We start from the raw sequence: 13,203 nt of genomic DNA, 5'->3' as shown, positions 1-13,203 counted from the left end.
TTGGCTTTGCACTCATCCGGTTGCCTTGATTGTCTGTCACGAGATACCAGGGCCTCCAATTCGGGTTCATCCAGTCCGACGGGCTGCCTAGTGATATAATGCTGTATAGAGCCAACAATGAAGTTTGTCCCACTGCCCTCAGCGTGATCTTTCAGGTCTTTCGGGCCGGATGATCTTGCAGACATGCTTTACGTTGCCTGCATAAGCTATAATCCAGAGCCTGGAGCACTCATAGGAATACGCCCTCTTCCCCTGGCTCTTCTGAGGTGCCATTCTGCTCCCCGCTGGCTCGAGTAGTGGGTGATGAGCCATCGCCCCCGTTCTGTCCTGTACCCGCCGTTGTATTCGCCTTCTCGGGCTCAAAAGGTAGACCGCGCACTTCGACAATCTCCCTCTTCACTAATTCAATCCGCTCTTCCATTCTCTTAATCACCTCCTTGTTTTCCATGAGTGCTTCATAGCAGTCCTTGTCATCCTCCTCTCGCACGTACTTCTCAAGTTCGGTGTTTGAAAGCTCGAGGTGGGCTATTGAATTGCGGATCTCTTGGACTTTGGCGTGTAGGGCTGATACTGGGAGGTCATTGAGGGCGGAGGCGAACCGGGCGGCCGATATTGGTACGGATTCGGCAGACATTGTGTATAATAAGGCAGTTCTTGTATTTGTTCAGACTTTCGGTTCGATCTAATCTGCGACCTCGAAGTTGACGCTCAACTTGTCTTGGTTATGAGGTTCAGTACAAATCATTGATTAGTTCATGGCGGGGATGTCTCAGAGCTCCGACCTGGTCTGTGCGATGCACGCCAAATCTTTGTAGACGAAAGTTAATTGATCTATGTCATCCGATCATCGATCGCCAATCACTCATGTAATGTACTCATAGTTTCTTCTTCTTTTTTGTATATTGTCGCTATCGACATTGTCACTGCGATGAGCAATGCTCTGCCGATGGCCTTTGTAAGGCCATCATGCGCTGCTCTACGGCCAACCACTTCCTCAATCGTTAACCGGTGGAATCTTATACCACGTTCATTCTCGCGCCAAATATGCGTGCAGCGGACGCCTACCTCTCCGTGCAGTCGACCTAGCATACTGTCTTCGTTGAAATTCGAAGGCCCTAGCCAGTCTTGTCGCTCGATATCCTCCAGCCTTCGATGTTCCGCCAAGGTTAATTCAAATGAAACGCCTCTTACATCGAAACCCACCGCTCCCAAAACCCGCGCAATCCGCATAGGACCTCTACCAGGCGGCAATGCAGACAGGAGAAGAATAACCGCGATTTTTGGCCCCAATATCTCGGTAGAGGAAGGAAACCATGTGTTGCGGATAATACATCACCGTCGGACCTCCGGAAGTCTGGCAGACTATGGCGTCGATAATCTCGGGCGTCGGTACGATTCAGTCACTCACAGCATGGCTGTTAAGGCACTGGCTTGGTTACGGAAACAATATCCTATAGACGAGGCACGGGCGGCAGAAGAATGGGCAGAGAAGGAGGCGAATCGCATATCGTATGAGATGTGGCTCGCGGATCCCGAGAACGCAGATTCGAAATACAACGACCCTGCCCGTATATGGCGCGATCAGCAGAGGCAGCTTGAGGAGCAACATGATCAAGCGGAGAAGAGGATGGGAATCCTTCGAGTTGGGCCTTCTGAATTCGAGCGGAACGTCAAACGAAAGCGAGAGGAACGGTTAGAGGCCATGGCGAAAAAAGCAGAAGAGCAGGATCAAAAGGAGGCCGAGGAAGAGAAGATGCTTGCGACTGGCGAGTGGGTGCGTACGCCTCGCGGTACTGCTTTGATGAAGCCCGGTCAGTCGACCTACGTGGACGTTTTCGGAAGAGAACAGGTCAGTCGCAGGAAGGAGATGGCGGAGTACTATCAGAAGAAGGCAGAGACTCCGTTCAAGTCTGTCGAAGACATGTTGTCCAAAACCACATTGGTATGTATCGTTCCATGTAATTGACGATCTCGACTAAAGGATCTAGCTGCAACGATTGGCCCCAATGACGGCATTTGTGTTCGCCCTCTGTGTCTTGAGTTACGGTTTTGCCCACTACTATGACCCACCCGCCGCTGAGTACCGCCTGATTCCAGAAGTCAGCTTGACCACTGCCACTATCGTTGGACTCATTGCCACCAATGTCTTCGTCTGCGCCATGTGGAGGATCAACCCTCTTTGGCCTTTCATGACCCGCTACTTCATGCATGTTCCCGGCTACCCTCGTGCCGCCCAAGCCATCTTGAATGTTTTCAGCCATGTTCAGTACGAACATCTTCTGGCAAATATGATGTTCCTTGGCCTCGTCGGCTTTGCCTGCCATGACCTCGTCGACCGAGGCATATTCATGGGAACATATCTCTCCGCGGGCGCTGTCGGCACGCTTGCTTCCCTCTACTGGGCCAACCTTGGCCGTGGCAACATCACCGCGCACTCTGTCGGTGCATCTGCAGCTATATGGGGTATCAGCGCCCTGTACTGTCTGCTAACCGACCAAGAAAAGATCAAGATCCCGTACACTAGCAACGCAGAGGTCAGCTTCTGGCCAAAGACTCTGTTTGCCGCATTCGTTGCAATGGAACTGTACAATGCCATGAAGAAGGGGGGAACCACCATGGATCATGCCAGCCATTTCGGTGGCATGCTGGTCGGAGCAACTGTCGCGGGCTACCTAAATGCCACAGGTTTCCACGAGCGAAAGAGTATGGTGACTCCTGCTTGGAAAGATGACAAGACTGTGGACGTTGCGGCTATAGTCACTGGAGAGGCCAAGGATCCCCAGGAGGATGACAGCAAAAAGTCGTAGGAATGAAAGAAGCAAACTCAAGTGTATTTCTATAGCTGTACTCGTAGGCATGTCATTACAGATACCTGCCAATATATTACATACGAATCCCAATGACAGAACTCAATGTATTGAAGAGATTAAATATTCGAAAGCTTGAAGGTCCACCACTGGAAATAGTTATCAGTACTTCCATTGTGAGAAAGGCAAGATGCTCCCTGATTTGTTCGTTCTATTGCTCATGAATTTTGACGACACGCACCACCAATTCAGCATTCACATTCAACTAGAAACATAAAGGAATAAAATCTAATCGTACATACATCCCTAAAGATTCTGCATGGCTCATTGCTCTCCCTCTGTGTCGGTGGTTTGTAATTCAATGCTTGTACACGTCCGCAATAGGCTAGACTAACTCGATATAAATCCCATTCAATCACACCCCACCCCCACTAAATCAGTAATAGCTTACCAGGTGGGGTTAAACCCCTCTCAGCTACCATATATGCCACCGTTAGCCCCCCATACCCTGTGAACAGCAAAAGGTTCGTCAACTCAAAAAATAATTTGTTATATGAATTTTAGCAACGTAAAATTTTGTAATTGTCTACTCGGTGAGGTGGCCGAGTGGTTAAGGCGCTGTGTTTAGGTAAGCTTTTACAAAGCATACTCAAACCGCAGTTGGTAACAGCGTGGGTTCGAATCCCACCCTCATCATGCGCAATCCTTTTTTTGCTTTTTTTTTGGCTCCTTGGGAGTAGATAGAGGTATAGATGATGCCATCCCTCTTTTTTCTTTAGAGGTTCGTCTGCATTGTAATATAATGAATGAACAATTAGTTGAATCTTTTAGCATGTTCCGTTCGTCACTTGTTCTGTTTTCTTATTCATTCCGTCGGTGATGCTACTTCGAGAATAATATAGTCAACATCTTGAGACTTGATTGCCCACTTATTAGTGAGTGGAGACTTTTTTCAATTTTGTACAATATCAAAGATTCCAGTGTTTCGCAGTCACGGTGGCATTTCATATAAATCAAATCGACCCTGTGCGGGCCGTAAACAACGTCGTTGATGGAAACCTATGTATTATAATCCAGCCCATATTTTCCACCTCCCTTTCCTTGCGCAATCTATATCCATTAAGATATCTTTGGCAGCAGAAACATAACATGCACAAGAGAAATGGTGCAAAAGCACACAATCAGAATACCGCCAACGCCTCTGCATCCAGCAGTCTACCACCAACCCAAGAACCATTTTGTGAAGTTGTTGAAACAAACGGACCCTAAACGCCTGATAGCGCTCTGAATCTTGATCTACCTGCTCAACAGGTCGTTTACACTAATTCCTCTTTTGCCGTTTTCCTTCATTTCGGCCCAGCTTCTACGGTCTGTATTTAGCATTAGGAGAGCCTCGGTTGCTTCATGATCTTCTCTCTCTGTTTGAGGGCCCAATGCCGGAGAAGTAAGAGTGAACGGAACAGAAGAAGGCCCAGAAATAGAGCCTTTACTCGACGCTGCAGCCTGGAAGGGACTCTGGAAAGGAGCTTGCAAAGGAGTCTGCGCAGTGAACGCAGGAGACGGCTGAATCGATGGAGACGTCACGGTGGAGCGAATAGAGGAGGCTAGTGAGTAATGATGGGGATCGGAAGGATGAATGGCTGGGGAAGCGTTTGCTGAGTAGTTCCGTACATCTGAGGGATAGAGGTTTGGTGAGGTAGTGGTAGAATGTACACTACGATCACTGGGGTATATGGCGGGGGACATTTCAGCGAATTGGAACGTCTGTTTGGGTGGCGCATTGACCACATGTGTCGGAGAGACTGCATCTCCCATATCTTCATCCTCGTCCTCTTCTTCTTCCTCTTCTTCTATATCATTCGCACGATTCAGGACCGGAGGTGGCTGCGACATGCGAGGGGAAACAGGCGTGGGCGAATCTCGACGGGTGCGATGCGACTCCTTGAGATCGGCAACGCATTGCTCGAGATAGCGCATGTATTCGATGCTGGCCTATTGTCACGTTAGTCCACTGTCGTCGGAATAGTGTTGCGACGCGCTTGACGATGACCATGAGACGTACCTGCAGGATCGCTAATTTATGCATCTCTTGTCCCGCGCATGCGGGGATCATATCCTTGAGCACGCCGAACTCCTCGTTCATCTTAGATCTCCTTCGCCTTTCAATTAGGCTATGTGCGGTCTTGCGGGCGATCTTGCGACCCTGAGCGGTATTGGCAGCGGGCTGCTTCTTCTTGCTAGCGGCGCCCGTTGCAGGTGCAGCAGCCTTGGAGTTGTTCGCAGCGGCTGGCTGGGACTTTGGGATCTCCTGGGATTCCTTTGGTTGCATTTGGATGATCTTGCGGGACCGCGTGGGCGGTGGAGGCAGGGAGTAGTCATCTTTGGTAATGATGGAGGTAGAATTCGAATTCGAATTTGAGTTTGAATTGGACTTTATGGTGGATGAGCGCTTGCGTGAGGCCGGGGCAGTTTTGGATTTTGCGACGGGGGAAGAAGGCGATAGTGGACGATAGGAGGAGTCGGATGCATTTGAGGCATTGGAAGGAGTGGAGGAGTCGACGCTTCCCCGACTACCTAGGGCAGCAGGTGGGAGGGAAAATGAAGCATCGAATTGGCCAACATTTGCACTGGGTTTGCCAGTGATATCTGTAGAGGCAGCGGGCGTTGGGGGAAACTTTGGACGAGGCATGATGGGTCGTTGGGTAGTCCGGGGTATACTGGCGTTCATTGAGGGCCCCAGATGGGGAGTGGAGTGGGTGTTCAGGTACCTAAACCGATGAATGGATAGATGGAAGTGAAGAGTATGACGAGATAGCCACCACTTTTGGTTTAACAAAACTGAAAAACGAAGAGCAGTAGATACAAGAGAGGTAGGAGAATAAGAGATGAAAAGGAAAGATTGCGAAAGAAGACGAAGAGGAGGATATGGACGTGGATATGATAGATAAAAGTGTCGCGTGCTTTGTCGGAGGTGTAGCAAGTTGGGGGGAGGGGACGGAATGGACGAATCAGAGTGCGAGAATGGTCCACGCAGGCACGCTCATGGTTTCCCAGAATGCGTTTTCGACTCAACCGCCAATCCAGCCCAAATCCAGTCCAGCAGTCACACATAGTCATAGTCTCCATCTATTCACTCCAACTCCAGTCCAGTCCAGTAGTTCCCCTCCAGATCCCTTCTTCCTTCGTCAACCTTCCAATGACATCTTTCCTGACACACCCGTGCATCTCAAACGCCATCCCCGAGGGGCTTTCCCCCATTGCTTGATCTACTCTACAGTGTCTACTTCCCAACCCGTCGTTCCCCTTCGATCCCATCATTCCCTTCGCCCTGCAAGCCCACTAGCTGCCTAGGTAACTGCCTAGGTAACTAATCTACAAGGAACCCTCTTCCTCTATCTCAACATCCTCTAAACACCACGCCTCTTGAGCACGTGGGCATCTCCTCATAGTAGATTCAGAGCCCGATATTCCCCATACATGCCACAGTAGCCATACCATGCCTTCAAGCATCCCCGGATCAGGGTCCTTTGATTTCCTTCTATCTCTATGTATACCAAAGCCTTGACGTGTCCTCATACGATGTAGACATATTCCCTACACCACATCGAAGTTGAGATGCAGTGGTAGATATAAGCATGTTATCTGTCTTGTTGGCATCACATGTCAACAAGGAGGTAAATAGATAATATGTATTACTACTGTGCACTGTCCCTTGAGAGAATTCCCCGATACGCAATGCCAAAGGTACTCGTACGTGCCATACAAATACAGGACATATGCTTACCATCCTTGGCATTCCATCGCTACGAGTACGAGTAAGTTGAATATCACTCAGCTCTTATCGCTCATTCCGACAAGAACCACCTTAGGCCGAGCCAGGTATCAGATCCTTTTTGACAGACATTGATATACCTTGCCTGTCGAAATTACCGCATTTTGAGCATTACGGTTTCGACGTCACAAGTAGTTAGGAGGAGTGATTTCTAGCCTGCGCCACGAGCACGAGACCACCACGACGAATGAGGAAGCTGCAACAGGACCTTTTGCTCGATCAATGTCATAGTACGAACAAATTTCTTTTCAAAAACGGCGCGAGCCACCCCAAAGGGAAGTATGAAGAACGCCCCAGCATGCAGGTTGGTATAGTATCTCTATCTAACAAGACTTCTGTACTTTTTTGGTTTCAACCCCGGACCTCCGCCTAATTCCACAATCTCAACGTCCCATCCGCACCCGCACTAACGCACCATGGCTCCCTCGGATGCCATTGCACATCCATGACTCCTAGCCTGCTCTTGACTTGATGGCCTCGGAGCACCTTCAATGGAACAATAGTAGCGTTCTCCATGAGATCTCCCACCACCTTGCCATGGAAAATCTGGAGACTTCCGTCGTCGCTGGCGTCGGCGAAGAGAGGCAGCCCACCTTGGTGGTACGCGACGGCACGGATGGCCTCCTGGTGATATCGAAGAGTCTTGTAGGGTTTGTTGGAGAGGTCGAGGTCGTGCCACAAAAGACGCTTGTCGTACGTGCCGACGATGAGATTGTCGCCGCCGGGGTGCACGTCGAACGACGAGATCCATTTGGCGCCGGGCTGGATGATCTTGACGAGCTCCTGCTTGGCGAGATCGTAGCTGCGGATTGTGTTCCTGGTCGCAACGAAGAAGATGGGCTTGCTCGGGTGGAACTGTGCGGACTGCGCCAGACCCTTGAGTCGGCGGAAGGGCAGTTGTGTGAGGTGCTTCGACACGGTGTGGATGGCGACAGAGCTGCTCTGGCCGCGCGGTGAGACGGTCGCGAAGTAATCGCCCCTTCGGTGCCAGTTGACCACCTTGATGGTAGATCGGACAGTGGCCTGGACCAGCACACCCTTGTTTTCGAGCTTGGTCCCGGGGCGGCTCCACTTCGCTGGGGGCTCTTTGGTGATGGCGCCGCTGGTCTGCGGTTTTGTGGCTGCGTAGCCCCATCCAGCATCCAGCAGATCTCGTCCAGCTTGCTCGACGTCAGGCGTGAGAATGGTAAACGGAACGATGAGGTAGATGGTCTCTCCGGCAGCGGCGGCCAGCACGGCAGCGTCTTTGCCTGGCCTCCAGCTCACAGAATCGACAGCATCCTCGTCAGACAGCTTGACGTTCCATACCTGCCTGCCGGTAAGGATCTCCCATATGCGTGCATAGCCATCATCTCCTCCGGAAGCAACGTAGATGCCTCGAGAGTCAATGGAGACGCTGCGCACGCGGCCCTCCTGGCCACGGAAGATGGCGGCGCAGGTGGATGGGAAGGGCTTGAGTTCATCGGGATTGGGCAGCTTAGGCAACAGCGACTCTGGGTCGATGTTGAGCTTGTTTCTGCGTACACGTGGTGCCAGGTAGAGATCCAAACTGCGCTCGAATCGTTCCTTGACGAACCTATCGTATCCTGGGACTTTTCGTAGTGCCTCGTGATTTCGAGGCAGATACTCCCGCTCGCGGTCTTCTTCATCCTCTTCCTCCCAAGCGGCAATCTCTGCTTTGTCGGGTAGATACTCGGCTGGGGGATGGTAACTCTGGTCGTAGCCTGGTGGGGGCAATTTGGGTGCGGCAATGTGCATGGAGTGTTCCGGTCGGGGTGTCTCGTCTGCCCAAACATCATAGCTAAACTGTTGCTCCTCCTCCTGCTCTTCGTCTCCAGTCGGTTCCTTGTATGGTTGAATCCTGCCTTCTCTTATAGCCTTGACAATCTTCATTACTCGCTTGGCTTCATGCTTAGAGGGCACGAATCGTCGTTTGGGCTCAGGAGCAGCGCTCAGAGGCATGATTTCCTCCTTACCAGAGAAGTAGGTGATCATCTCTGGGTACGGGTCATAACCATCCTCATGTATCTCGTTCCTAGTGACTCGTCGGAGAACGTCCAATTCCTCTTCCGACAGTTGCAGCGGCTTTCCAGTGGCCGGATCAGTGAGACCAGTCCAGCCCTTAGGAAGATCGATGCTGTCGAGAAGCGCATCGAGAGCCTCTCCCTTTGCAGGGCGCATGATCTTCTTTCCATTGATATCATAGCCTATGTGTGGGTAATTATCGTAGTATTTGAGGGGAATGTTGCCGATGGTGTTCGTAGTCTCTGGTGCATCGGACTCGTCGGAGTCGTACACAGGATCGATCTCTTTGTAGATGTAGCGTGTGTTGCCATTGGCATCGGTGGTGACGGTGTAATTGGGCCTGTCGTCGTCATCGGAATCGAGGTGGTCGTTTGCCTCAGCATCGCCATTGAGGTCTTGCTCGTGGGTCAAGCCTGAGGTTTTCTTCTTCAACGGCTTGTCTGAAGTGCTGAGGTCTCGTATTTGCTTGCGGACAGCTTCTTCACTATCGGAGGGTATCTCATCGCTATCAATATCCTCCTCATCCTCATCGGAGAGACCCTCGATGTCGCTGCTTCCTATACTCTCCTCCTCATCTTCGTTCTGGCTCTCGCCAGACTCGTCCTCGCTGTGCGACAAGATGCCTTCCAAAAGACCATCTGCCAATTCCTCGTCAGAGAAATTGTCTACTGGTACTTCGCGCGTTGCAGCCTTCCGTTTTCTTGTAATTATGGCCATTTTGGGGTGTGGAATGCAGAAATGCGCATTCGCAGTTTTGGACCATTTGGTTTTCCAAAAAATTTACCGCTGGGAGATCGCAGGATCCCTGTCGCCAAGATTTCGCGCCGATAGGATCACGTGCTACGCTGCGCTGCCTGGCCCCGTTTGGCGCTAGTCGGCGCTAGTCGGCATCGACGTCAAAGTCCCAAACTCACTTAAACTTTTACCCTCAACACAACAACGCTCGTCCTCCGATTGGCAACAACAGATTCGGAGGGACCCAAGCGACCAACAGAACAACATAGTATTACCCACAAGCCACGATGGCTTCTCGGTACGCTGATAATTCAAGGAGTCGCTACGACGACCGCCGAGGAGGTCGCCCTGCTCCCCGCCGCGACGACCGCTATCGAGACCGAAGGGACGACCGCAGGGACGACCGCCGCGATGATCGGCTCGAAGATAATTTCGACGACAGGCGTGACCGCGACCGCAACTCCTATGCGCCTTCACGTCGCCGGTCCAGGTCTCCTGTCCGCCGTCCAGATCGAGGCCGACTTGATCGCTCGCGAGACCGATATGACGACCGCCCCAGGCGCGAGCGCGAGCTCGAGCACGACCGCTCTTACGACAACAGAGGAGGCGACAGCTACAGGCGCGGTGACCGAAGCAGAGATCGTGGACGCGGCCACGGTTACGGGCAGCGTTCGTATTCTGGAGATCGGCGACGTGGATCAAGCGCCTCATCTCGAGGTGATAAGCGTGAGCCTGAGAAGCCAAAAGATGATCCCAAGGCGGCCCAGCAAGCTAAGCTTGCTAAGCTAGCTGCATGGAAGAAGGAACAAGAGGCAAAGAAGAAGGCGGCGCAAGCCCAGTCTCCCGCAGCTACCGCCCCTGCTACACCCATAGCAGCATCCACACCCCCAACACGCGAAGCAACTCAAGAGCCCGCTAAAGAAAATACAGAGACGTCGAAGCAGGCTCCCAAAGCGCCCTTCAAGCTCGACGAGTCTGCCAAAGTGAAGCCGCTACAAACAAAAGCTGCGGGCAAGTCTGTGGGACCCACCCGTCTTGGTATGCATGACATAGTATTCACTCATTGCACCAATTTGCTAACCATTTCAGGCAATGGAACTTCGACTATCAAACCTCATGGTAATATATCAGCCTTTGGTCTCAAATCTAAACTTGCAGACGAAGTGAAAGAGGAAAAAAATGCTCTATTGGACGACGAGGACAACACCGGGAAACGTACGCTTCAGGCACTTCCCGAACTCGCGGACGGATCTTCCCCAGCTGCAATGGATGATGCCGCAATGAGTGACATAGCCAGCGACGACGAGGAACAGCTACAAATTCGACTTCAGCAACGTCGTGAAGAAGCGGCCATTGAAGAGACCGAGATGAAGGACGCTCCTCCTGTCGCAGACCAGACTCAAGATCGGATGGACATTGATGAGAAAGGAGGAGAAGAGGAGGACGATGTCGACCCTCTTGATGCATTCATGGCCGGCCTCTCAGCTCCACCCCCAACCAGCACTGCCCCACAGGGCCAGGCCATGTTCGCCGATGAACTCGAGCCGGATATGCATGCGGTAGAGGGTGAAGACCTACTGGCTCTGACTACGACAAAGAAGAAGAGGAAGGAGATTCCAGTCGTCGATCATTCCAAGATCACGTATGCCCCATTCCGCCGGAACTTTTACAACGAGCCGCGAGAGATTAGCGAGATGACTCCCGAAGACGTAGCCGATCTAAGACTAGAGCTCGATGGCATCAAAGTCAAGCCCATCGAAGGTACTCCACGACCGGTTGTCAAGTGGGCGCAAATGGGTCTTCTCCAGCAAACCATAGACGTCTTCAATCAACTCGGCTTCGTAAAACCAACCCCAATCCAGTCACAAGCCATCCCAGTCGCTCTTGCAGGTAGGGATATGTTTGGTGTTGCCAAGACTGGTTCTGGTAAGACGCTCGCTTTTGGAATTCCCATCATTCGCCATATCCTCGATCAACCTCCGCTGAAGTCTGCCGACGGACCTATCGTCCTGATTATGGCACCAACACGCGAACTTGTAGTTCAGATCCAGAACGAACTTAAACCCTTCCTAAAAGCTTCCAATTTGAAGATTGCGAGTGCCTATGGAGGCCCTCCGATTTCTGAACACATAGCGATGATCAAACGAGGTGGATTCTCGGCTCTTGTTGCCACTCCTGGTCGCTTGATTGATCTGCTACAAAGCAATTCTGGCCGTGTACTCAACTTCAAGCGAACAACTTACGTTGTGCTCGATGAAGCTGATAGAATGTTCGACCAGGGATTCGAGCCTCAGATCAAAAAGATTTTGGCTAGCATCCGTCCCGATCGTCAGACAGTTCTGTTCTCCGCAACGCAGCCCAAGCAAATTATAGCAACCTTCCGAAAATTCATTACGGATCCAGTCGAAGTGATCGTCGGAGGACGTAGCGTTGTTGCCCCCGAGATCACGCAAGTTGTTAAAGTTGTCAAGTCACCTTTCGGCAGCCAAAAGCTTAACCAGGTACTCTTGCACTTGGGTAACCTTTTCCACACTGGGGACGATGCCGATGTCCGAGCTCTCATCTTCGTAGAGAGACAGGAAGGCGCTGAAGATTTGCTCTCTAAGCTGATGAAAAAGGGCTATTCCTGCGACGCGATTCACGGTAATCGAGACCAACAAGATCGTTCGGACGCCATCGCAGATTTCAAGAAGGGCGCATTGCCGATTCTGATTGCTACATCCGTGGCGGCTAGAGGTCTTGATGTTCCTCAATGCCGCCTGGTCATCAATTACGACTGCCCGTCTCACTTGGAGGATTATGTCCATCGTTGCGGTCGCACGGGCCGTGCTGGCAACACTGGTACTGCCATCACCCTCATTGAGCAGCCGGGTCAGGAACGCTTCGCCATCCACATCGCCAAGGCTCTGAGGGATAGTGGACAGGAAGTGCCAGAAGCTCTCGAGAAGATGACAGAAGTCTTCGCTGAGAAGGTGAAGTCCGGGGAGGAGAGATGGTATGACCCTGGCTTTGGCGGCAAGGGTCTCGACAGGCTCGACCAAGCCCGAGCTATGGAAAAGAGGCGCGAGAAGCGTGCGCGCAAGGGCGAATTCGGTGATGAAAGCGACAGTGAGGAAGAGGTTCCCGCCGTCGTTAAGAAAAAGGACATCAAGACTGCTACCGCGGAAACCCCCGGTGCCCCTAGTGCTGGCAACGAGGAGGAGCCTTGGCAGAGCATCTTGAAGAGTGGCATCGTCGTCAACAAGACAGAGCGGCCAGCCCCTGGCGACAAGAACATGAGCAACGCCGAGAAAGCAAGGGCGGCTGCAGCCGCCATCAATGCACGCTTAGGTCAAAAGGGCCGTATCCATCACGGCCAACCAATCGACAACAAGGGCCCAGATGCTGGAGCCTTCCACTCCACTCTCGAGATCAACGGATTCCCTCAGAGGGCTAGGTGGGCTGTCACCAATCGCACCAACGTCGCCAAAATTCTCGATGCCACGGGTACCTCGATTACCACAAAAGGTAATTACTATCCACCAGGCAAAACGCCTGGCGAGAATGAACAGCCTCCACTGTACATCCTTGTTGAGGGAGAGAGCGAACACGTGGTTCACTCCGCGATGTCAGAGCTGCTCCGACTTCTGAAGGAGGGCACTTTGGCGGCCCAAGAAGAGCCTCACACCCGCGGCCCAACCGGCCGCTACAATGTCGTCTGAGCGGCAGTATCTAGCTTCTGCTAGATGTATTCGGCCAAACGTCTCCCTTTCAAGGTATGTATAAACTTGTGATATTAATGTACAAAACTGCCATTCCCTTGCA

The 13,203-nt window shown here is 51.9% G+C and overlaps 5 protein-coding genes and 1 non-coding gene across 6 annotated transcripts; 3 read left to right on the top strand and 3 right to left on the bottom strand.

Annotated features, from left to right (window-relative positions):
- Nucleotides 1-51: 51 nt before the first annotated feature.
- Nucleotides 52-814, bottom strand: BU24DRAFT_109332 (uncharacterized protein). Its single transcript, XM_033520776.1, has one exon. It carries the CDS (start codon nt 632-634, stop codon nt 230-232), a length of 405 nt encoding a protein of 134 aa, XP_033387297.1. The 5' UTR covers nt 635-814; the 3' UTR covers nt 52-229.
- Nucleotides 815-946: 132 nt separating this feature from the next.
- On the top strand, nt 947-2,807 carry BU24DRAFT_340954 (uncharacterized protein; the record flags this gene model as incomplete). Its single annotated transcript, XM_033523250.1, has 2 exons — nt 947-1,942; nt 1,989-2,807. 2 exons carry the CDS (start codon nt 947-949, stop codon nt 2,805-2,807), a joined length of 1,815 nt encoding a protein of 604 aa, XP_033387296.1.
- Nucleotides 2,808-3,399: 592 nt separating this feature from the next.
- Nucleotides 3,400-3,503, top strand: BU24DRAFT_t19. The gene has a single exon. It is a non-coding gene; the product is annotated as a tRNA-Leu (tRNA).
- A 352-nt stretch (nt 3,504-3,855) lies between these two features.
- BU24DRAFT_418530 (uncharacterized protein) lies at nt 3,856-4,795 on the bottom strand. Its single transcript, XM_033527004.1, has one exon. The coding sequence runs from the start codon at nt 4,782-4,784 to the stop codon at nt 4,104-4,106; it is 681 nt and encodes a 226-aa protein (XP_033387295.1). The 5' UTR covers nt 4,785-4,795; the 3' UTR covers nt 3,856-4,103.
- Nucleotides 4,796-6,929: 2,134 nt separating this feature from the next.
- BU24DRAFT_418528 (ribosome biogenesis protein ERB1) lies at nt 6,930-9,416 on the bottom strand. Its single transcript, XM_033527003.1, has one exon. It carries the CDS (start codon nt 9,379-9,381, stop codon nt 7,009-7,011), a length of 2,373 nt encoding a protein of 790 aa, XP_033387294.1. The 5' UTR covers nt 9,382-9,416; the 3' UTR covers nt 6,930-7,008.
- A 270-nt stretch (nt 9,417-9,686) lies between these two features.
- BU24DRAFT_405682 (P-loop containing nucleoside triphosphate hydrolase protein) lies at nt 9,687-13,100 on the top strand (the record flags this gene model as incomplete). The annotated part of the gene is made up of 2 exons (XM_033525718.1): nt 9,687-10,437; nt 10,489-13,100. The coding sequence occupies 2 exons, from the start codon at nt 9,687-9,689 to the stop codon at nt 13,098-13,100; spliced, it is 3,363 nt and encodes a 1,120-aa protein (XP_033387293.1).
- Between the last annotated feature and the right edge of the window lie 103 nt (nt 13,101-13,203).

The sequence above is a fragment of the Aaosphaeria arxii genome, assembly GCF_010015735.1.
Source record: "Aaosphaeria arxii CBS 175.79 unplaced genomic scaffold BU24scaffold_2, whole genome shotgun sequence".
Taxonomy (NCBI): domain Eukaryota; kingdom Fungi; phylum Ascomycota; class Dothideomycetes; order Pleosporales; genus Aaosphaeria; species Aaosphaeria arxii.
The sequence above is the reverse complement of the archived record's forward strand: the minus strand, read 5'-3'. Positions and strand labels throughout refer to the sequence as shown.